This window comes from Ctenocephalides felis, unplaced genomic scaffold (assembly GCF_003426905.1).
Source record: "Ctenocephalides felis isolate EL2017-DRISC unplaced genomic scaffold, ASM342690v1 CF-g0.4_SCAFFOLD_01886, whole genome shotgun sequence".
Taxonomy (NCBI): Eukaryota; Metazoa; Arthropoda; class Insecta; order Siphonaptera; family Pulicidae; genus Ctenocephalides; species Ctenocephalides felis.
The window spans coordinates 128,611,826-128,638,069 of NW_020538040.1; the positions used below are offsets into that span (position 1 = coordinate 128,611,826).

General features: G+C 29.9%; 1 protein-coding gene across 1 annotated transcript in view; it reads left to right on the forward strand.

The window, feature by feature from the left end:
• LOC113377223 (guanylate cyclase soluble subunit beta-1) overlaps window positions 1–26,244 on the forward strand; it is a 155,895-nt gene that overhangs the window by 69,809 nt on the left and 59,842 nt on the right. The window contains exons 2-7 of the mRNA XM_026617460.1: window positions 981–1,054; window positions 2,095–2,195; window positions 2,273–2,391; window positions 3,055–3,210; window positions 10,619–10,775; window positions 21,464–21,747. Of these exons, the coding sequence (XP_026473245.1) occupies window positions 981–1,054; window positions 2,095–2,195; window positions 2,273–2,391; window positions 3,055–3,210; window positions 10,619–10,775; window positions 21,464–21,747 (891 nt within the window). The remainder of the gene's footprint in view (window positions 1–980; window positions 1,055–2,094; window positions 2,196–2,272; window positions 2,392–3,054; window positions 3,211–10,618; window positions 10,776–21,463; window positions 21,748–26,244) is intronic.

A 26,244-nucleotide genomic window follows, 5' to 3' on the forward strand; every position in this document is an offset into this window, starting at 1 on the left:
GATTTTAGAGAGATCATGCTAAACCACTTGATTTGAGCTATATGTGTGTGAGTTTTTTAATTACCATAAGATGCGAACAAAAACGAACTCTTTATTTCAACAAACTGTTTAAGTTTTCTGGATAAGTACTACTTATTATTAGAATATACTCTTTTTCAAAAACTATTGATAACAAATGTAAAATATTGTTATTAAACATTTATACACTTACTAATTATTAAAAAATTGAAATAAATCACTTTTTATCTAAGGACTAAATATTTTCTAAGTCAAACGCGACAAAACACACCAAAAACTATATTTGAAAATACAACGAGAAAATAGGCATTCGCTCTTCAGAATACTTTTTAAAAATAAAATTTTTGCATTAAATTACAGATGTTTAGTTTAGATGGTATATATGTCTACCATCTGTATTCTCATTGGTTTTTGTATTTAAAGGACAGAGTATATGGTTATATATGATATAGGTGTAGATATACAGATTATTTAAATTGCCTATATGTATAGGATAAACTTACACACACTAATAACATAAAAAATTGTACATACTAATAAGGTTACAAATGATTAACATGTATATCGACAGAATAAAACACTTGTTAACATAGGGACGAAAATTTTTATTTTTGAAAAATGTAATCAGAAGTGTGCAGATATTTTTCCTCGATGTATTTTCAAACACAGTGTATAAATTCAAAAATGTTTAGACATTAAGGTAATTCTTTTAATTTTATAATAATAAAATACACATTTAAATGTATAATAATCTTTTCTATATTTGTTTTCTATAGTTTCTGAAGACGGGGACATCCCGTATTCCCGAATCGTTGAAAAAAAATATTCACGAAAATAATTGAAAAAAAAAAACATAATTAAATATTTATGAAGATAAAAGAAAGATTTGCACTCAGAAATTCAAAAAGCATAGAATATGTTATATATTATATATCTTAAATAAATTTATTTTTATTTTTCAGTACGGATTCGTAAACTACGCTTTGGAGCTGTTAGTTGTGAAGACGTTTGGAGAAGAAACATGGGAAAAAATAAAGTAAGCAATTCAAAAATAAGTAAGCAATTCTATTACATATATACGTTATAGTAGAGTCCAAATATTATAAACAGCAATGCATGATCGTAGTAACCGAATAACGCTAAATTCCAATAGGGGAGCCAGGGGCTGGTTGTAACTGTTTTTTTTTTTTATTAATATAACTTGAGATCCACTCAATATATTTCTACAGAATAAAGATGGATAGTTGCTGTAACTATTTCTCTAACGAATTAAGTAAAAATAATTTCGTAACTGTTCATTATTTCACAATTAATCATTTTAGAGAAAAAATGCTGCCCCGTGATAAAGGCTAGTTTTGTAACATCAACCAAGTCAAGTAGCAATGACAAATAAAACGACAATGATATTTCTGACAATTTATTTTTTTCTTTATTTTTATGAATATTGACTTGTTTTTAAGTATTTTTCATAGATCAAAACAAACTATAATTAATGCAAATAAAATATTTAATGTATATATAATAGAAGAATATATATGTTTCCTTTAACTTAACACATCCTACAAACTACACATTCATCTTCACTTGAAGCTGTATATAATTCTTTCTTGTTTCAACTAACCCCAGGTGTGATTTCTTCACATTAATCAAGAGAACAATTTGAACCATTTAGCAATCACAAAAATGTTACACATTATCAAACATTGATAAATTTAAAACATAATAAGACGTACAAAATTTAAAATAAATCGATAACAATAACGCAATAAATTTTATTACGTATAATTTCATGAGTACAATTTTATATTACCTAACATAAATGACGCACCTGTTCAGTTCTGTTTACTGCGATCTCCTTCGATACAAAGACTATAATAAGATAATGTAGGTGCAGGGGGAAGGTTTATATATCCAATCGAAAAACGCCTGTTACTAGCTACCCCCATTTCAGCCCCTAGCTCCTCTGTATCATATAATTTTGCTTATCGCGTGAAATCTAACTCGTCGTCGCTAAAATCGGTCAAATTTTAGTAAAAACATATACACATCGTACCTAATAAAAAAATTGTTTCATAGAAAAAATGCAGAAGTTTCAATGGAAGGACAGTTTCTCGTCCGTCAAATCTACGAAGATGAAATCACTTACAACCTTATAGGAGCCGCAGTCGAATTATTACGTAAATATTTATAAACTATAATAAAAAATTGTAATAATACATACATATTCAATTATACATATTATTAACATTTTTAGAGATACCAGCTACAGCAATATTGGAACTATTTGGTAAAACTTTTTTCGAATTTTGCCAAGATTCTGGTTATGATAAAATCCTTCAAGTGCTTGGGGCGACGCCTAGAGATTTTTTACAGGTTAGTTTTATTTATAAAACCAAAATAGTCTAAAATTGTTGTAAAGTACAAATTATCAAATTCTAGATTTAAAATAACCTAACACTTGTCAGCATTCTCTGCTAAATATAATTATTTTTATAGATTGCAGAATAAAAATAAAATAAAAAAAAAAAAAAAAAAAAAATAACCTAACCTAACTTATCAAACCTATTTTTGAGCATAAACCACAGAAATTGTCATTTGCTCAAATACTATAAGAGTGAAATATTACTAAACTCAATAACTAAACTACGAAGCATTTGAGGTAACTTTTTAATAAAATCAGAGATAATTATTAAATTTAGCGTTTCATAAAGATCAGTGAAACTAATTTCATTATAAGTGTCTGATACAAGATAAAATTAAATTAGCTTTGTCTGCGCAGAAAATTTCATACCTCTATTATAATAAATTAGAGCAAAATCATGTTTTATACTATCATGAAACGCTTTTGCTTTAAAAGTATCATAAATATTCCTTTTCTGACACACAATGTTTCTCATTGCCCCCGAGGTGGATAGAAACAGTTTTCAATTTTAAGAACCTCAGGGACATGGTCTCCGCCTGGCGATGCCAATATACCCTTCTCTATGTCTTTAATATAAAGTGCTTCATTAATTCTAAATTTGTTACTTTTTTCAGAATTTGGACGCCCTTCATGATCATTTAGGTACCCTCTACCCAGGCATGCGGGCGCCCTCATTTCGCTGCACGGAGCGCCCGGAGGATGGGGCCCTGATATTGCATTATTACTCAGATAGACCTGGATTGGAGCACATTGTCATAGGAATTGTCAAGGTAAGTAAAATTATTGAGAATTAGTGTTGTTCCATCAAACTTGTCATAAAATAAAAAAAGAGTGCGCGTAAGGTTCACACGCGATTGAAATAAAACTTATTTGCTACTGTACAAGATGGCATTTAAGTAAAAATAAATACATTATATAACAATTTTGAATATGTTTGTTAGTAATATAGTAACACTCGTGGTGCACACGTTCATTAGTGTCAACCATTATACAAATTTGTATAATGATAAATTATAAATTTATATTAACATTAAAAAAATATGTATAATATTTAAAAACAATTAGTGGGGCGCATGGCATTGTGTCTTAAGGCAAATTGGTGGAACTTCTTGCACCAAAAATTATTTTTTTTAAAAAGATTAACATTTTTTTAAAAAATTACTTTGAAAAATTAGATTTTTGAGAAACTATAAATTTTTGAAAAAAAAAATTTTTGGAAAAAAAGACTTTTGGAATAAAAATGTTTTCTTTATTCAGATCAGTTGTTCTTGTCAATACAAGTAAAATGTTTTTTGAATTATTAAAATCGGACACTCCGTTCTCTTAAAAACTGAGTTACCGTTTATGGCACTTTTGGCTCGTATCTTTGAAACGGCTAGACCTGCCTATGCCAAAAACTAATCAGCACGTCTTCATATCAACAGCGATCGATTGTTTTTTCAATAATTGAAATTGGTTGAACCGTATTCCCGAAATTGTCGACAAAAATTTGCATCCGCACACACACGCATACATCCGTGTGTTCTAAGGTATGCCAAATTGTTCAGAAACCTCTAAAACGTAAAGATATATAAACTATTTTATTTTCAATTTTTTTGCGATTCTATAACTTACCCTGCGGAAAGTTAATAATGTAATTAAAGTCATACTTGAAATATGACATGATCGGTTTGTCTTTGTAATTAGCATTTACAAATGAACCTTCATTAGAGAAATAAAGTAATTGCTGATTAATAACTTTTATAATATTCGTTTACACAGTGAACAACGCCTAAACAAATATTGTTTTCGCAACTTCACTCATCATGTAATTGTGTTTGAAGAACTTCATGTAATTAAAATTAACATACTTTCATTGACTGCTTGTATTTTTTTTACTTTTTCGCTGGCGATATAATCTCATTCTTTGAACTGCTGTAATATCTGTCTTGCCTAAAAATTATTTTCAATTTTAATAACTTCAAAAATTTATAGAAACTACGAATAATATAGAAATAATTTCTAATCAATAAACTTACTAATCATTAATCTTATTAATCAATATTTTCAAGAAACAGGGTAAAATATTCTTCTGATCCAGGCATTTTTCATTAAATCAAGATTGTACTACGATGTAACTTTAAAATGTTTATTTATCTATGCCAATTTCTTTGTTGATATCGGTACTCATACTACGTTGAACCCGGTACGCATACAACGACAGATCTCTATTCACATACGAGACGACTTATCACAATCGACCCGTATAGAAATGATATCATCGAGAGCGAATGACGAATCATTGGCACTCGACTCTTATCTTATCTCATCTGCCGTAACGCATTTCCGTTGCATTTGTACGGATTTACACCCCAGTCTCGCCTAAAGAAGTTTTACTTCAAAAATTTAAATATGAAATTCACAGAGAAATGGTGCAAAGCAGATAGTAATTTTAAAAATAGTACTGCTAATTTGGATTTCACCTTAAAAATTTTAATTTCCTAAACTTTCTAAAATTTTACTTCCTGAAGGAGAAGTTTCTGTTTTCGTCAAACAATCCAAAGCACTAATTTTATGTTTTCTCGACGTTTTAAGTCATTCTGAATCGTTTAAGACTGAAAATCGGAAATAATATGAGTGTGTTCATCTATATGGGTCATAATTTGACGTTTTGTCGATGTTTTCTCAAAAACGCAGAACCAATAAAGGAGTAACAAAAAAGAGTACACTCTTGCACACGTCTTTGCAAAGATTCTGAACGTATTTGAAATTACAAAAACTATTCAAAAAATATCAGTTGGTAAATAATCAATTTTTATTTTGACGAGTTTGATAAAACTTTGTATTGTGATATTTCTAAATTATTGTAATTCTACAAAAAGTGGTTTGATTATAGCATCAAAGTTTGAAATAGCCTGTGTCAATATTTCAAAACTTCATGATCATAATTTTAGAAGTTGCTAAATACCAATTCTTATTAATTAAGTAGATTATTTAGAAATATAGAACAGTTTTAGCAACTTACCTTAAAGTAAAATACACTTACAGTTTTAACTTTGAAAGCTCTTTTTTAACTTCCCGTAAGGCAAGTTATAGTAATCGCAGAAAAATCGAAAATGAAATTTTTTATACATCTTTACGTTTTGGCATACAAATTTTCGTAGACGATTTCGGAAACACCGATCAACCGATTTGAATAATTTAAAAAACATTCGATTCGTATTGATAAGGAGACGTGCTGACTAGTTTTTGGCAAAGGCAGGTCTAGCCATTACAAAGATACGGGGCAAAAAGTGCTAAAAACGGTAACTCAAATTTTAACAGAACGGAGCGTCCGATTTCAATAATTCGACAAATATTTTACTTGTATTGACGAAATGAACAACTGGTACAATTTTTGGGAAAGCAAGTCCAGCGGTTATGGACTCTCAATAAAAATAAGTTAAAAAAAATGTCATTTGTCGGTCAAAAATGTATATTGGACATATGTACATCAAATTATAAATATTTTATAGAGATTTTAATTTTGTGTATACATTTTGTGTAAATTTGTTTGGGTTCCGTGCCAAGATTTAAAAATTTTGAAGTTTATTTATATGGTTCAAACAAATGTCGATAGTATGGAACAACCGATTTGTATGGTTAAAAAATCATTCGGTTCGTACTTTTTGCGAAGCGTTTTTGCAAAATGCAATTTTGCAGTTTCGGAGGTATGGAGCGCAAAGGGTGTGAAAGCGGGTATACAGTTTTTGAGAGAACAAATTATCCGATTAGATTAATTCAAATAACATTTTGCTTGAGTATATGGTGTGCAAAAAATGCATCTACAGAAAATTTAGTAATTTTGAAAATTTGAAAAAAAAAATTCAAAAAAATTCAAAGTTTCGAAAAATTCAAATTTTCGAAATTTTTATCATTTTCAAAAAAAAACTAAACTTTGAAAAATTAAAAAAAAAAGATTTCTTATAAAAATTTGTGAGAATTTTGAACATTAAAAAAATCGATTTTCAAAAATTTCCAAATTCTCAAAATATAAAAAAAAAGCTTTTTTTTAAACTCCAAAAATGTTTTAAACTTCGAGAAAAAATTCTTAATTAACAAAACAATTTTAAATTATCAAAAAAATCAAATTTAAAAAAATGTAAGTACTCTTGTAAACGTACACATAAGATGTTTAAAAAATACGCTCATCGCCCAATTTAAAAAGCACTTATAAATTTACAGTACGTATTTATAATAAATAATCTAATTGAAAATCTTCAAAACAATTATTGATTTTTTTCAATCCTCGAATGTTTAATTACGGTACGGGAAGTTCCAGCAATTTGCCTTAAGGCACAATGCCATGCGCCTCTCTAGTTTTCGATTTTTTGCGATTACTATAACTTACCCAACGGAAAATTAATTAATCAACATCTCTGCCTCATTTGAAATAAAATTTTTATCATAAATATGTGATCATAGAATCTGCTTGTCAATATTATACGAAAAAAATTATACTACAATGCTAACATTGGGACAATATATTAAAAAATAATCTTCGAAATTGCATATATAAATAATATATTATCAACAAGTGATTTATTTACTAACTAAAGCAATTTAATATAACATCATTAGAACAATGGATGCTCATCACAAACGAAACTTCCTTCTTCACAATTAGATATAATCCTTTCCCAATCATTTCCCAATAAATCACAAACTGCATTCTCGGTCCAAAATTTTGTTTATAACAGATAAAAATATTTTTAATTCGTTTACCATAGTATCTGCTCCTTAACTATTTATTTATCTACAAAATTTCTAAACTTTTCAAAATTCATAAAAGATAAAACGCTCACAGAAAACTTCTTAGTAATTAGTTTATGTCACAACAGTTGAACAGAGTGCATTCGACAATAAAAATTAGTGATCTGAAGTTCGCGACGACGTCTTTGCTGCATTAATAATTAATGACTAATTAAATACTTAAAGGAGAAACGTTGGCCACGCCATTGAGTATGTTCTATTATTTTGAAATAATTAAACAAGCCGATAAACTGATAATTTCGTGTGCATATGTATAATGATTATTTTTAACCGCCAAGTCGCATTTTTTTACTTTGTATTGGATATCCAAAACCGCTAGATCTGCCTTCCCAAAAGTTTAGTCAGTTCTATATTTTGTAAATAAATATGAAATGTTTCTTGAATCAATCGAATCGGACGCTTCATTCTATCAAAAACTGAATTACCAATTCCCATTTTTGGCACCTTTTGTCTCGTATCTTCAAAACGAATGAACCTGCCTTTGCCGAAAACTAATTAGCACGTTTCCCAATTAATATGAATCGAAAGTTTTTAAATTTATCAAATCGGTTGATTCGTATTCCGAAATCGTCGTCAAAAATTTCTTTCCAAACACACACACACATTTTTTTTTATTATAATGTATGCCAAAATCTTCAGAAACCTCTGAAACGCAAAGATATATAAAAAAATTATTTTCGATTATTTGCGATTACTATAACTTGGCATTGTGCCTTAAGACAAATCACTGAAACTTTCCGTACTGTAATTAACAATTAAAAAAAAATAAAAATGACCAAAAATCAGTGAAAAATGATCAACAATTAATAAACTGTAAATTTATAAACGCTTATTAAATTAGGCGACAAGAGACTAACAACTTACAAGATACAAAAACTAACCGAGATAAATGAAAGCATCATAAAAAAGCAAGATAAAATTTTATTTTATTGAAAAATATTTATAAGAAAAGTCGACTTTTTTGAAAATATACATTTTTTTAATATTATGAAAAAATCTTTTTTTTCATCTTGAAACAAAAATATTTCTGAACAAATCGATTTTTCAGAAAATTTTGGCGTTTCTTCGAATATTTGATATCATTGAAGCTTTTTGAAAACAAAAAAAAAATATTTTAGTTTTTGAAAAAGTTGAAGATAATTTGAAAATTTGAACAATTTCGAAATTTTGAAAAAAAACTAATTTTTTTCTAAAGCAAGATTTTTTTTGAAAATTTTAAAACAGCTGCCTTCCTAAAAAATTAATCATTTCTGCACACCGTCAACCCAAGCAAAATGTTTTTTGAATCATTCTAACCGGATGATTATTTCAACGGTTACACCAGCCTTTTGCAAAAACTAGACAGTATGTCTTGTAGTCAGTACGAAACAAATTGTTTTTTTGATCATTTAATTCGATTGATTCATGTAGAGGACATTTGTTTAAACATTATAAGTGAACTTTAAAAATAAAAATATGATTCAAAGCTTAAAAAATTGACGCAAAGTGTGTTATCATTAAAATTTCTATAAAGAATCTGATAATTTGATATGTGTGTGTGTCCACCAATGATTTCTGACCATTGAATGTCAAAAATTGATTCTTTAAATTGCTGAAAAGTCCGAAGCTAACACACTGGTGGCTCTACTAACAAAAAATCCATATGATTTTTGGGCACGTACCAACTTTCAAACGATACACGTCAAATTTTCATGACAATCTGACGATTACTTTACTAGTTACACAGGTTCAAGTGACGCTACTTTTGAGTTTTTCAAAACCATGGATTCAAAGCAATTTTGTGTGTTGATTTATTATTGCTTTTTGATAGTTAAAAATACCATCACAGCCAAAGTATTACTTGATGAGTGTTGATTATCTGGACTCTGCCAAATCGAGGTAAACGGTGGAAAAGTGGTTTGCTGATTTTAACCGTGACCATATAGACACTGATGATGCTGAACGCTTTGGGAGGCCAATTGTGGTGGTTACACCCGAAAATATAAAAAGTCTACCAAATCGTTTTGGAAAATCGAAAATTAAAACTGCCTGAAATAGCTGATAGCCCATCCTAAAGATATCAATAGAACATGATATTTGAATATAAAAAAGCTCCGTGCAAAATTGGTTCCGCGCAAACACACATTTGAACAAAAGCATATCGAGTTGACGATTTGTAAGAGTATTTAGAGCTGTAATCAAAATAAAACAAAGTTTTTGCATCTGTATGTTACCATGGGTGTGAGCTGTCTACACCGATACACTTCGGAGTCAAATAGGCAGTCATCCCAGTAGCCCACACGATGAAGAGAAAAAAATGCAAACGATCAGCTGGCAAGGTTATAGCATCAGATTTTTGAGATTTGCAATAAATGATCTCCATAGTCTATCTTGAGAAAGGCCACACCATCAACAGTAATTATTGTATACCGTTGTTGAAGCATTGTAACATCAAAATCGAAAAAACGGCCTCATTTGAAAGAGAAAAATGTGCTGTTCTATCAAGACAACGTGAAATCAGTGGCAAAAACATGAATTGGAATACGAATTGCTTTGCCACTCACAATATTCTTCAGACCTGTTTCCCAGCGACCATGTCCTGTTCTCAGATCTCAAAAGAATGCTTGATGTAAATTTTTTTTTGTCGAATGAAGAGATGATCGCCGAATTTTGTGGCCAAGTATTAATCGTGTTACAGAAATGGTTTTGAAAAGTTTGAATAATCGGTACATCGTCTTTGCAGAAAACTATACTGAATAAAAAAAAATGTTAAAAAAATGAGTTTTTTTTTAGTTAGCCTCGAGACTTTTCAACCGGTGTATTATATAAAAAAAATGTTTTTTGAATCATTCTAATCAAAGGCTCAGTTCTCTCAAACACTGAAAGGCCGTTTTTGACTCATATTCCCGATATGGCTGGACCTGTCTTTTTCAAAAACTAACCAGCACATTTCCCCACATCTCCATCCGCAATCGTCAACAAAAAATTATATTTGCACATATATACATACACACACATACATAAATTTTTTGTAAAACATGCGCTAAAATTTTCAGTTATGTAAACAAATTCATTTTTATGATTTAAGTTAGCTTTAAGTTGTACTTAAAAGCTCATAATTTTCAAAGAGCATTGGATGAAAAAGGTCAAGATAAGTTTTGGGTTAACCTTAAGTTCGGACACATCACATCAAACGATGCAACATTGTTTTTTATATTTTTATTTCCCATTACGATAATAGAATAGCAATATACAAGTGCATTTTTAACATTCTATCAAAACATTTGAACGCAAACAATTTAAGTATTAGTACGTTCCAATACATCTGATTTCCGTTTAACTCTAATTCTTCTAGTTACAGTATTTGTCAGGGACTTAATTACATATCAAATATCAATTTATTCTCAGACTGTGGCTAGTAAACTCCATTCGACGGAAGTGACTGTGGAAATTCTAAAAACGAAAGAGGAGTGCGACCATGTTCAATTTCTCATCAAGGAAACGTCTAGCACCAGTAGTACAGCACGTGTTCAGGAAAGTGCAGAAATTGAAACCCTGTCGCAAGGTAAATGCTAAACGAGATGATACTAAAGTTTCTTCTATTTTATTTTTACTATTGATAGATTATCTTAATTGAAAACTACTGTTAACTAATTATGGTGCATATGATCAAACAAATTTTATTCATTTTTTTAAAACATGTAAAATTTTTAGTTCAAAGAAACATTTATTGCTTAACTTTGTATGCTGTTGGGTTGAACGATTTCGAATTGTTTGTAATATAAATATACATAAATAGATTGAGAGCTTTGATTATTAAATTGAAGAAGTATTTTATGATAAATGTATAAAAAAGTTATATTTTTAGTTAGTCAATTATTAAAAAAATAAAAATCGTTAATTAGTTGTTAATTTTATGAATAAGTCATAAAATGTTTTGCAATTACGGAACTTGGTATTCTGATCTAAAAATTTAACTAGTGATGGCAAAATTTAACTTAAGGCAAATTGCTGGAACTTCCCGTACCGTAGCGAAATGTTCGAGAAATAGTAAATGTTTTTAAATAGATTATTATAAATATTGTAGCATTGTCTAATATTCATAAAATTATATAAACTGAATTACAAAATTAAAATTATTTATTCAGTGTATATACGTGACCTTTAGAATTTTAGCCAGAATTAGAATTAAAATCTGAATTATATTCAATATACAAAAAAAAAATTGAAAAAAAAATTGAAATATTTTTTCCCAAAAGCAATTACTTTGTCAAAACAAGCCGAAAGTTTTTTGAGTCATTCAAATCGGATGCTTCGTTCTCTCAAAAATTCGATTTCTATTTTCTGCACTCTTTGCTCCGTATCACCGTAACGGCTGGACCTACCTTTGCCAAAAACTAGCCAGCACATCTCCCAATAGAAATCGAATGAAGAAATCTAAAACTTTTCATTTTGGATTTTCGGCCCATTACTATAACTTACTCTACGGGAAGTTAAAAAAACTGATTTTGTTTACTTTAGAACATTTTCAAAGTTTACCTTACCAACACCTATTCAAGAATATGTGTACAAGAAGATTTTGTAAAATTTGAATTATTTTCAGAGGTATAGCTATTTGACATGATAATTATCTTTTGTTTTGTTCGTCCACGAAATTGTAAACCCGTTTTTTTAACTTCCCGTAGGGCAAGTTATAGTAATCGCAAAAAAATCAACTAGCTGTAAGTGGAATTCTGTCTTAAGGCAATTAAGGCATCGTGCCTTAAGGCAAATTGCTGGAACTTCCCGTACCAAAATTTTTTTTTTTAAAAACGATTAAGATTTTTGAAAAAAATTTACTTTGAAAAAATAAGATTTTTGAGAAACTATATATTGGACAAAAAATTACTTTTTTTTTGAAAAAAAAAAATTTTTTTTATTTTTTTTTTTAAAAAAAAAATGTTTTATTTTATTTTGACATATTTTGGAAGATCTAAACTTTTTTTCAGAGCAATCGTACTGCTTTAACTGCATAAAGACGAAATATCAAAGCCCGTAAGCGCCGCGTCGCCGTCTAACGCGTAAACATTGGTACGGAACCCATAGAAATGTAAAAAAAAATTATACTTATTGTTAAAATCTCTATAAAATATTTGATAATTTGATGTGCATATGTCTAATGATCATTTTTGACCGCCAAATGGCATTTTTTTTTACTTTTTTCATCAGATCTCCGAAACCGTTAGACCTGCCTTCATGAAAATTTGATCAATTCTTTATCTTGTCAATACAAGTAAAATGTTTTTTGAAATATTCAAATCGGACGCTCCGTTCTCTTAAAAACTGAGTTACCGTTTTCGGCACTTTTTGCCCCGTATCTTTGGAACGGCTAGACCTGCTTTCGCCAAAAACTAATCAGCACGTCTCCTTATTAATACGAATCGAATGTTTTTTGAATTATTCAAATCGGTTGATCCGTGTTCCCGAAATCGTCGACGAAAATTTGTATCCGCACATACATACACACACGTACATACATACACACACACACACACACACACATACATCCATTTTTTCTAAGGTATGCCAAAATGTTCAGAAACCTCTGAAACGTAAAGATATATAAAAATTTTCATTTTTAACTTCCCGTAGGGCAAGTTATAGTAATCGCAAAAAAATCGAAAATGAAAATGTTTATATATCTTTACGTTTCAGAGGTTTCTGAACATTTTGGCATACCTTAGAAAAAATGGATGTATGTGTGTGTGTGTGTGTGTGTGTATGTATGTACGTGTGTGTATGTATGTGCGGATACAAATTTTCGTCGACGATTTCGGGAACAAGGATTAACCGATTTGAATAATTCAAAAAACATTCGATTCGTATTGATAAGGAGACGTGCTGATTAGTTTTTGGCGAAGGCAGGTCTAGCCGTTCCGAAGATACGGGGCAAAAAGTGCCGAAAACGGTAACTCAGGTTTTAAGAGAACGGAGCGTCCGATTTGAATAATTCAAAAAACATTTCACTTGTATTGACAAGATGAAGAATCGATAAAATTTTCATGAAGGTAGGTCTAGCGGTTTCGGAGATATGGAGGAAAAAGTAAAAAAATGAGCCATTTGGCGGTCAAAAATGATCATTAGACATATATGCACATCAAATTATCAGATATTTTATAGAGATTTTAATAATAAGTATACATTTTGTTAACATTCCTATGAGTTCCGTAAAAATGCTTATGCGTTAGACAGCGACGCGGCGCTTACGCGCTTTATATTTTGTCCCTATGCAGTTAAAGCAGTACGATTGCTTTGAAAAGAAAGTTCAGATCTTCCACAATATGTCAAAATTAAATTTTTTTTTTTTTTCATTTTTTTTTTTAAAAAAAAGTAATTTTTTGTCCAATTTATAGTTTCTCAAAAATCTTATTTTTTCAAAGTAATTGTTTTTCAAAAATGTTAATCGTTTTTAAAAAAATAATAATTTTTGGTACGGGAAGTTCCAGCAATTTGCCTTAAGGCACGATGCCTTAATTGCCTTAAGACAGAATTCCACTTACAGCTAGTTTCGAAACTGTTTTTGACGATACGATATTCACGATTTCTCAACTAGACTTGAAAATTCAAGATTTACTTGAAAATTTTGCAGGTTCTTTTTTACAGGCTTCTTTTTACAGACCGATTTTTAGAATAGAGTTTTACAAACTTTTAAAAACGTGATTATAAAAGTTTGTACTATTTTTTTTTTTGGCAGTCGCTATTCTGTGAAAATATATTTGATTGACTTCGTACATAGTTTATACATGGTTAATACGATAGCGACATTATTCTAGATTAATAATATATTTATATATTTTTTGTTTGGATTTGGATTAATTGAAAAGCTAAAATCAGGTGTATAGTCAAATGCCAACTTCTTGAGACCGCCCACTTCATCACCTTCTAAATTTTAAACTTTTTGACTGTTTTTTATTTTTAACTTCCCGAAGGAGAAATTTATGTTTTCATAAAAAAATCCGACTCGCTAATTTTATGTTTTCTCGACGTTTCAAGCCATTCTGAATAGAATGAGACCGAATTTGGAAAAAGAATGTGTATGTGAACAGATTTTTTGCCGTAAATCGACGTTTTCTCCAAGACGGCTGGACCGGTTTCAAAAATTTAAAAGCCATTTGATGTATCTCAATGAGGACTATCGTTTGTCAGTTTTGTGAGACGATCTGCCGAGCCGTTTCTTTGTAATTGGGATAAAAGTGTTAAACTTTTCGTCCACATTTAAGTTCGAAAGATATTAGTTTAGAATGATACTCATTAATTTCAGGTAAAAATCTACTGAGCCGTTTTCTTGTAATTAACGGTTGAAAAAAAATCTTAAGCCGATTTTTATGTAACTTTTTTTTAACGATATATGTCATGGTCTTATAGAACTTACTGAAATATTATGGCATTACGATAAGTAGTTTAGTTTTAAAAATTCATCAAAGTTTGAGAAAGTAGTTTTTTTGACGTTTGTTAAATTTAAAATTAGACGATTTATTTGGTATAACGATAGAGTACTTGGTCTTAATGAACATACTAAATCATTCTACTATACTGGTTTATTTATAAAAATTATTGATTTTTGAAAATTTGCTTTTAGAAAATACTTCGCGTTACCGTGTTCATTCGATTTTTAATAGTGTGCAATAAATCCACTCGCAATACTTTTAATCACTCATACATTAATTTGTTTTTTACTGATTAAGTCGATTATTCACACATATCGGGAAGTTCATGTAACTTGCCTCAAGGCAAAATACCAATACCAACTAGTTATTTTTTTATTCTCAAAACTTTAATTAATAATTAGTGATTAAATATAGTAAAAATATTGCCCTTTTTACGACCTTAAAAAAATCGCATAAAATTCATGCCTCTAGACGTAAAGCCTAAAAGAAGTAGGGGAGGTCTAGTAAGTTATCACGTATATTTATTTTTTACCTAAAGGGCATGGGCGTGCTTCCATACAGAATTGGCTCCATCCTGGTATTTAAATAATTTTGATGCCATTTTATAGATATTTTGGCCGAGATATCTTTGATAAAATGCGAAAGTGGCCCATTTTTTTAAAGTCATTTTTTGTCTAAAGTATAAAAGATATCAACAAAAAAATACTGCGAATCTATTTACATCGGTGTTGATTATCATTAAAAAATAATGTTAAAAAATTATTATGTTAAAAAAGCCAAAATAAATTTTTGTTTTGCATTTTCGGGCAGTTCGTTTTTTTGGATTAATTTTTAATTAGCATCATTCGAAAGCCCATACATTTGTCTATTACTGACAAAAATTCTGTTAAATTCTATGTGGTAGAACACATTCGGAAATTAAAAAAACCGAAGCTAGTACCAGCGCGCTCGGGCATGGACACCTCGTATATCGCAACTAAATTGCAACTAATGCGTTTGTCGCACATCTTAACAAGTTCTCTGTATGGAAATAATTATTTAAAAAACTAGATATATATATATATATATATATATATATATATTTGTCTTTTATCCTTATATATTTAGGTTTATAATTTTATATGAGTGTATTGTTTTATATGTTTACGATATAATGTTTAAAAAATTATTAGTATTTTTACAGTTGACAATTAACAGAACGATAAAAATGTTACACAATATATAAATATATAGTTGATATACCTACGATACTAATATAGAAGTGAATTAAAATACTTTTAATCATAATCGCTATCATTGTTAGTTGAAACTGTAGATTTTTCTGTTAGAAGTATTTTAGATAATATTTTAGACGGGCGTAAGATTCGTGCTAAATATCTTGCATATGACAGGAATATAATAATAATAGCCGAAGTGTGAGAGCAGCAACCAAAAGTCCTTAATCCGTTAGGACAACTGCAACAATACCTTAAAATACTTTCATAGTCGGTCCCGTGTGATATATATTCTATATAGACATTATACTTTTATATGTCGTGACTGAACATCCATTCTTCTAATATTACTATTTTCTTTTACAAAATATAGCTTTGGTTGACTATCGTTATTTAACATTTCTGCCAGGTATGATACCGCTCGGGATAACTGGTAGGAACCAGTGAATAAAATTTTAAGTTTCCGTTCATTTAAGTGTGGGAAGTCTAATAGACGATCCGGATAAAAAGTTCCAGTGTTGTTGATTGCCTGCTCCATCTTTTTTCAATGATTTCATTTGATAAAGTATTTGGTATATTACGTTTATTCATGTAATCGATAACTTCATCCTCCGAATCTCCATCCGGCGGTAGACGCTTTTCATATATATTATGAAGAAATACCTACAAATTCTACATAATGTTCGTACTTTAGGCAATAATTTGTTGCTCAATATACGGTGTAGTAATCGATATTTTTGTGCAATATTGCCATGCACTGCTTCAACAACCCTAGATCCTAGATTTATTTGTTTCTTCAGTCGTGAGTTGTTTTGTCTTGACTCTGCAACATGGCATAAGACGAACATAACCTGCTGATTTCATATCAGAAATAGCATCACAAAATTCTCGATCTACTAAAAAAATATCATCAGGATTCAAGAAAGACCTGATTCCATGCGAATCTTTCAATACAATTTTCATAATGTTTGCATCATTTTGTGTTGCCAGAAAGGGCCCAAAAAATTCAACCATGAAACCATTCGTTGTGCAAATTGTGTATGGCTTACACAGTGGAACCCATTTCTGACCAGAGAACGACTTCCTTTGATACTCATTATTTGTGCTTTTTTCATGCCGTATATATGTTCCGTCACAAATCAAAACTAGCCGATCTTCAGGCAAACTAAGAATTTTTTTCGCATTGTATGAAGTCTCCGAAATTAATTGGTCTCTAGCAAAAGACTCCAATCCAAAATTTTGAACTAATATATCCTTTTCAAAACCATTTAAAATTTGAGAATAATAATGAGAGACTTGCCTTTTAGAAATATTAAAAATAGCGGCGATGACATCGTTAGAGTTCCCCATTCTTAATTTAAATAAAAAAATAACTAATGCTTGCATAATGCTACGTTTTTTGTTATCTTTCATTGATCTAAACAATTTACTTAAATCTATGATGACTTCCGGATATATAGTTAATATTTTTATTTTCTCCGGTGGCATTGCAAAATTTCTCTGTTCTTTAGTTTGAGTTTGCCAAAGCGTTTAAAAAAATGGTCACTTCTTTCTGAGGAACATAGCTTGTATTTGAATAAATACGCAACTGATGTATATCTTCTTCATAAAAATTTTTACCGAACAAATGCTTATTGCAGGTACGATTACCTGTCTGAATATATTTTCTGACCTTTGCAAATACTTGAATTCTGGCCTCGAAAGGAATAGTAACAAAACTAGATCTATTACTGCAAATAGAACAATGTCTCTGGGTCGATGCAATTCGATTAAGACTAAGTTCAACAACTAATTTAGTTTTTTCAAAAATATTACAGTCATATTCACTACAAAATTCACTAACAGAGCTGTTATCACTACTACTAAGCACTAAATTATTTACATTGGATATGCTTGTTTTGCTACTAGAGTTTCTATAAGGTATTAGTCTACACGTAGCACACAAAACATCACTAATAATAACAGTTTTCCCTGTACAATTGCGTATCAGCCTCAGTTAAAACGACTTTTTGCCCACTCATTTTGATCAAACATTCATTGCAGTTTTTGCAATTTTGCGATATTATTATTCTTATTATTTTAACAAATTAACACTAAAATATACACTGAGCAAATATAATTGTCATCAAAATATTGAAATATAGCAAATTCAACTGATACAAAATTAGCGTTCACAAAGCATCAAATAAAACACAAGAAAGCAAAATAAAGTCAGCACAAAATATCGTTCACAAAATCCAATAACGAATGAGTTTTCGAAAACTAGATAATTGCTTTCCTAAATTTATTATTTAAATTCCAAGTGACTGTATTTGAGGCATACACAACATCAAATGATGTGTATTTGTTAAATAATAAAGTCTAGAATTTTGGATTACTAAATATTATATCTTTACTGCATTGTAGATTTAATAAAATAGGATACAATAAGGGACATATTTTTATCTGAATGTTCAATTATTATTCGAAAAGAGATTGTGTACTTGTGTTCAATTGATTTTTAGGAATGTTTTGACCATTTTTATACGTATATAAACATACAAATAATATTATCCAGATCTTCAATGTATATTTCTATGCAGAGGTTTTGTTACAGGAGAGTGTTCATTGTCCAGCGCAATGAATGCGCGTTGCAATTTAGTTGCGTTATACGAGGTGTCCATTCCCGAGCGCGCTGGTACTAGCTTCGGTTTTTTCAATTTTCGAATGTGTTCTACCACATAGAATTCAACAGAATTTTCGTCAGTAATAGACAAATGTATGGGCTTTCGAATGATGCTAATTAGTCCAAACAGACGCACTGCCCGAAAATGCAAAACAAAAACTTATTTTAGCTTTTTTATGCACCTGTAAATAATTTTTTAACACTATTTGTTAATGATAATATAGTCAACACCAATGTAAATAGATTCGCATTATTTTTTTGTCGATATCTTTTATACTTTCGACAAAAAATGACTTTGAAAAAAGACTCTCGCATATTAATAATATCTCGGACAAATGATGAGCTACGGATTTGAAATTTGGTATATCGGATTTTCTCGAAAATATCTATAAAATGGCATCAAAATTATTTAAATACCAGGATGGGGCCAATTCTGCATGAAAACAAGCCCATACCCTTTAAAAAAATCCAAAAATTTTCAGAAAAACATGTTTCGATTTTTCGTACTAAAAATGTGAAAAAAACCTTAAAAATCGATCACGTGATTAATGGACGGCTCCTTAAATGTAAAAATGCAAGTGTGGTTTTCGAAGAAATGTTTTTAAGTTATATTTGAAAATATTAAAATCGTTTGTGGATGTAAATTTTAAACATAATACTATCAATCCCGCCAAAAAAATAGTTACAAAAATATATTATATAATATAATCATAGCATAGAAAACTTCTGGGATGGAGAGAGATTGTGATGTGATATATATATATATATATATATATATATATATATATATTAATTTATATCATAACATCTAAATTTTTGTACGTTTTTCAAATTCTAAAACAATGCATATTTATATGCATATTGTTATCTGATAAATTTATCATCTAAAAATATTAATTTATTTTTTTTAACTTCCCATAGGGTGAGTTATAGTAATCGCAAAAAAATCGATAATCAAAATTTTTATTTATCTTTACGTTTCAGAGGTTTCTGAATATTTTCGCATACCTTAGAAAAAATGGATGTATGTGTGTGTGTATGTGTGTGCGTGTGTATGTGTGTTCGGATACAAATTTTCGTTGACGATTTGGGGAACACGGATGAAGCGATTTGAATAATTCAAAAAATATTCGATTCATATTGATAAGGAAACGTGCTGATTAGTTTTTGGCGAAGGCAGGTCTAGCCGTTCCAAAGATATGGGGCAAAAAATGCCAAAAACGGTAATTCAGTTTTTAAGAGAACGGAGCGTCTGATTTGAATAATTCATAAAACATTTTACTTGTATTAACAAGATGAAGAACTGATCATGAAAGCAGGTCTAGCGGTTTCGGAGATCTAGTAAAAAAAGTAAAAAATCTGGCTGTCAAAAATTATCATTAGACAGATGCACATCAAATTATCAGATATTTTATAGAGATTTTAACAATAAGTATAAATTTTGTTCACATTCCTATGGGTTCCGTACCAATGCTTATCCGTTCGATGCATCGATATTTCGTCTCTATGCAGTTAAAGCAGTACGATTGCTTTGAAAAAAAGTTCAGAATTTCCAAAATATTTCAAAATACACTTTTCTTCAAAAAGTCTTTTTTCAAAAAAAAGGAAATTTTTGTCAAAAATTTATAGTTTCTCAAAAATCTAATTTTTCAGAGTATTTTTATTTTCAAAAATGTTAATCTTATAAAAAAATAATAATTTTTGGTACGGGTAGTTCCAGCAATTTGCCTTAAGGCACGATGCCATGCGCCCCACTAGTTTTTTATTTATGTGGATTCATCCAGACACTCGCAATTATAAATGGAGTTGCAAATGACAAAAGTTTAAGAATCTGTGCTATAAAGTATTTGATAGTTTTATGCGCAGTTAAATGTTAATTTTCAGTATATTGGTTTTGGTTTTTTCGACCGTTTTAAATACATTGTCGACTGCCTAACAATTCAAATCGATTTAAACGCACATAACTTTTTTTGGTCAAGATTTATTTAACCCTCCGTCGGTCGGCGTGGTCTGGCCAGACTTTTTTCGACTTCAATTCAAAAAAAAATACTTCTAGTAATCCTATCGACTTGAAATTTCTTGACTTCTAAAATTTCATTAGCTGTCGATCAATGAAAAATCAGGACGCAAAAATGTATAGAAGGATAATTATAAGGATATTAATTTTTTTATACTTCGAACGGTCAGAAAGGTCTGTCTAGACCATCCATACATTTTGTATGAAATATACGCATTTTGATATATGTAAACCAGTATTTTGTCTCAAACTGCGTTGTATATATTCTTTGCTATGTGTTGTAACATGAATGTTAGTATTTTCATGACTAGAGTTCCTTGAAAACCTACCAAACTTATTGGTAATCGCAAACACTGAAAATCGGATGAGTAATGCACACATTATCAGCAATTTTTCTACCCGTACTGCGTTCGAAATTTTTTTTTGGCAAACCTGTAGTGAAATTATATTTTCACTTTGAGTTTTACAGCTCATTTCAAAGGCGACGCACCTCATTTCGTTTTCATTTGAATTTCACATTCATTTCAAAGGCGCCGAAAAAAAATAAATATTGTTTTTCATTGATATAAAACAGAAAAATTAACAAAAAAAAACAACGATTTTTTTATATTTTTTTATTTTTTTATATAATATAATATGTAATATATTTATTATAAGCAAGCTCAACACATGCAAAAGACGGTAAGAAAAAGAAAAAATCAAAACTATAAATATTTACTACTAATAATAGTTAAAATATAAGACACCAAAAACTCATTTATCCCATATAAATGCATGTAAAATGAATGGTGGTCCAGTCAGACTTTTCCGACCGTTCGAAGGTGAAAAAATATCCGACCGACGGAGGGTTAAACTTGAAGATATCGAAAATACCATTCATTTTTAATTCCGACTTACGTTACTGATTGTTTGTGTATTTGTACCTTCCAGAACAGAAGATAAGTCCTGCAACGTTCTGCAAGGTGTTTCCATTCCACGTGCTGTTCGACCGGAACCTGCGTGTAACCCAGGCGGGCGGCGCCGTGTCTCGCGTGATTCCGAAGCTGAACCAGGTCGACTGTTTGCTGACAGACGTGCTGTTTGCCGTCCGCCCGCACCTGAAGCTCACATTCGATAACGTGTTGTCGCACATCAATACCGTGTACGTGCTCAAAACAAAACCGGGGGCGATGTGCGGTAATCTGCCAGATGAATTCGCAAGCCTACGTCTCAAAGTAAGTCGGGGACGAGGGTGACGCGCACACGGATTAAGTGCCATCGAAGTATTATCATCTTAGTGACTCTTCAAGAAGGGCTTTGAATACGATGATTTTCTTTTTATTCTTCTCACGCCCTATGAATGATATCATTTTTGCAGATTTTCACGCTAAAATTACTAAAGTTTCAAATATTTAAAAATTTACAATAACTAGCTGTAAGTGGAATTCTGTCTTAAGGCAATTAAGGCATCGTGCCTTAAGGTAAATTGCTGGAACTTCCCGTACCAAAAATTATTATCTTTTTAAAAGCGATTTACATTTTTGATAAAATTTTACTTCGAAAGAATTAGATTTTTGAGAAACTATAAATTTGACAAAAAATACTTTTTTTTGAAAAAAAAAATTTTTTTTTGAATACAAAATTTTTTTGAAAAGAAAAATGTTTTCTTCGTTTTGACATATTTTGGAAATTCTGAACATTTTTTCAAAGCAATCGTACTGCTTGAACTGCATAGAGACGAAATGTCAAAGCGAGCAAGTGCCGCGCCGCCGTCTAACGCATAAGCATTGGTACGGAACCCATAGAAATGTAAAAAAAAATATACTTATTGTTAAAATCTCTATAAAATATCTGATAATTTGATGTGCATATGTCTAATGATCATTTTTAACCGCCGAATGGCATTTTTTTTTACTTTTTTCATTAGATCTCCGAAACCGCTAGACCCGCCTTCATGAAAAATAAAGGCACGTCTAGAAGCAGAAAAATGATCAATTTTTCATCTTGTCAATACAAGTAAAAGGTTTTTTGAATTATTGAAATCGGACGCTCCGTTCTCCTAAAAACTGAGTTACCGTTTTCGGCATTTTGCTTCGGAACGGCTAGACCTGCCTTTGCCAAAAACTAATCAGCACGTCTCCTTATCAATACGAATCGAATGTTTTTTTAATTATTCAAATCGGTTGATCCGTGTTTCCGAAATCGTCGACGAAAATTTGTATCCGCACATACATACACACACGCACACACAAACACACACACACACATACATCCATTTTTTTTAAGGTATGCCAAAATGTTCAGAAGGTTTTGAAACGTAAAGATATATAAAAATTTTCATTTTCGATTTTTTTTGCGATTACTATAACTTGCCCTACGGGAAGTTAATAAAAACATACTGTCCATTAAAAAATTCTTAAATTTTTCGTTAATTCGTAAACTATTAGTAATTCTTTTGTTAGTACAAAAACATAAATAACTGGATTTAAGTGGCATTTTGACTTAAAGAATCTTGCATGAACTTTTTTATCGACTTAAAAAACTAGTGGGGTATGGCATCGTGCCTCAAGGCAAATTTCTGTAAGTTTCCGTAATTTAAATTTTTTAAAAACTTCGAAATTTGGAAAAATCTTTTTTGAAAATTTTGAACTTTTTTGAAGGCTGAAATTTTTTACAAAAAAAGACTTCTTGAGTTTTTTGAAATATTCTGAAAATTTTGAAATATTTTGAAAAGTTTAAAACTCATTTAATTTGGATCCATAGCGTCGAAAATGTCGAAGAAATTTGGTTGAACTGTATAAGTGAGTTGAAAACATTATAAATCTTGATATGGAACCTAAAGAATTGAAAACAAAACTTGTACTTACTATTAAAATCTCTATAAAATATCTGATATATTAATATGCACATGCCTAATGTTCAATATTGACCCCGAAATGGCAATTTTAAACTTTTTCCTGGATCTCCAAAACCGCTGGACTTGTCTTCCTTTACAAAATTTTTATCAGTTCTTCATTATGTGCATACATGTAAAATGTTATTTGAATCCTTCATATTTTACACTCTGTTCTCTCAAAAACTGAATTACCATTTTCGGAACTTTTTGCCCCTTATCTTCGAAACGGCTACACCTGCCTTGACCAAAATCTAATCAGCACGTCTCCTTAACAGGAATCTAATATTTTTGAATCATTAAAATAGGTTGATTCGTGGTCTCGAAATCGTCGACGAAAAATTGTATTCGCACACGCACACGCAAATATGCACATTGGCACACGCACCCACACATACATAAATTTATTTTTTCTAAAGTAAGGTGTTTAAAAATGTTCAGAAGGCTTTGAAACGTAAAGATACATACATTTCCCATTTTAGATTTTTTGCGATTTCTATATCTTACCCTACCTACGGTAAATTAAAAATTTAAATTTAGCTACTTAGATAAAATATTCAATCGTTTATTACAAAAATAAACCTTTTGTTTTCACTAAGCAGTTGATTAATTTCAAATAGACCTATATCTATAGTTATATCAATTATAATGCACAAACACGCCCTTGTACATCGGCGCGGCCCATTATTCTAACAAACTTCAATTATTCTTATCAAACCATTTTTCATACGACCACGAACTCTATTAGCGTGTTAACAATACAAATAGGGGAAAGTACCCGAGTGCCGGACACCTAAGGTTATTTATAAATAAATCAAAAAATATTTTGAAATTAACAAAAACGCAATCTTTGCTAAGCAATAATTTATAATATCAATCAAACTTCGGTAACAAAAAATATGATTTCACAAAGTGGCACCAAATATCGGACATTTCAAAATGACCAGCATTGATCACATATGTAGCCATCTCCACACTCTGGAATGTCTGCACATTTGTGTTTGACGAATATTCTTGGATATTGCAAAATAAAATCACGAATTATCTACCCTTTTGGCGGGTAACACCGATGCTTTCAGCTGGAGCATTCATCATAAGATTTTCATTCTTTGACTAGAAAATACGAAAAATAGGGGTATGTAGTGACCGTTAGCACTCATACAGAACAAAATTAAATAATTAGAATAAATTACGTCAATTCTCACAAGAAATATAATATGTTTACTTCCGTCGCTAAGGGACGACTTAGTGTCCGGTGCTAAGGGACAGACAATTTCGTTCATTGGTGGTACCTACTAAAATTGTTTAAAATATCTAACAATATTCTACCATTTTACGGATAACAATCAAGTATTACTTTTATTTTTGAATGCCACTAAAATATAAACCGAATTAGTTAATATATAAAAAAACGTCGACATGAACATAATAAATGGTGAAATATGAGGATTAAGAAAATCATAAAAGCCGCCGCAAGAATCATCCAAGCCCACTTGCCAGAAAACTACGCCGAAACACTACTAGGGCAAGATTATATAAGAAAATCGTGTTACATTAAAATATGTCAATTTCCAAAACTTGTGACTACGGTCTGAAGATTTTCTATTTTGAAAGTCTTTTCTTCTACAGTTTGACATGTTGTCCATTTCAAAACAGATGTGAAAATTGTTATAATATATTAGGTTGTCAAATATCTCCCTTCCGCTTTTTGCTCTTGGGTTATAATACAAAAAGGCGGAAGGGAGATATTTGACAACCTTATAATAAAAACTTCCCGAAGAAGTTTGTTTTGCCAAAAAATCCGACTTACTAAATTCATGTTTTTTTACTTTTCAAGCCATTCTAAATCGTTTGAGATCAACTTTGGAAAAAGTATTTGTGGGTGTATGTGTAATCAATTATAGATCCAAGTTAATTTACATGCATTATAGTAATAGTATTAGTAAGACATCATTCATCAATAATAAAAATTAGTTTAGAATAGTTGATTATCACATAAAATACATATAGAATTTTTCATTCATATGCAAAAGTAAAGGATTCCGTTTCTGGCAAATTTTTTTTTTTTTTTAAATGCAGATTTATTTTTACAATATTATTTTACAATCGTTCATTAAAAATTATATGTAGTCATTATCATAAACTAAAAATATAATGAAAACTAAATGATTTTATCATGGAATTATATTTGCAGTTTGTATTGCGAGTTATACAGCAAAATGTTACATTTTATAATTAATTACTTTAAGATTAAGATTAAATGTAGGTGTTAAAAATATTCGAAAGAATAAAAACCGTGGATAAGTATTTAAATAATCTATAAATACAAATCATGATTATATACCATGAATAAAATTTGACAGATGTGCTTGCCCCCTGAAATAATAATTGTAACATTCTAATCATTATATATGAAATGATTTTCCAACTTCGCGTTTGATAAGATTATCCTAAAACTTAGTTTATCAGTTTTACATTTAAATTTAATTAAAATTAATTTACTTGTTTCTTCAAATACATTACTCGAAAGCTCTATCACTTTTTTTTTTCAATTTTTATTGGCCTCCGCTTTACAGCATTTTTAGCCGTCTACATTATTCATATTATTTTTCAGCAAATTCTATATAATTCTTACATATATATTTGTTTAACATATATCATATATATATATATATATATATATATATATATATTTTTCCTTCTTATATCCTAATTTTCTATTCAATTTTTCTTTCAACCGATTTTCATTCTTCTTGTTTCTCAATATGTAACATCATATCACAATCTCATCTCATCTTCTAAACTAAACTTCTTTTTTTCCTTCCTACTTCTAATACAA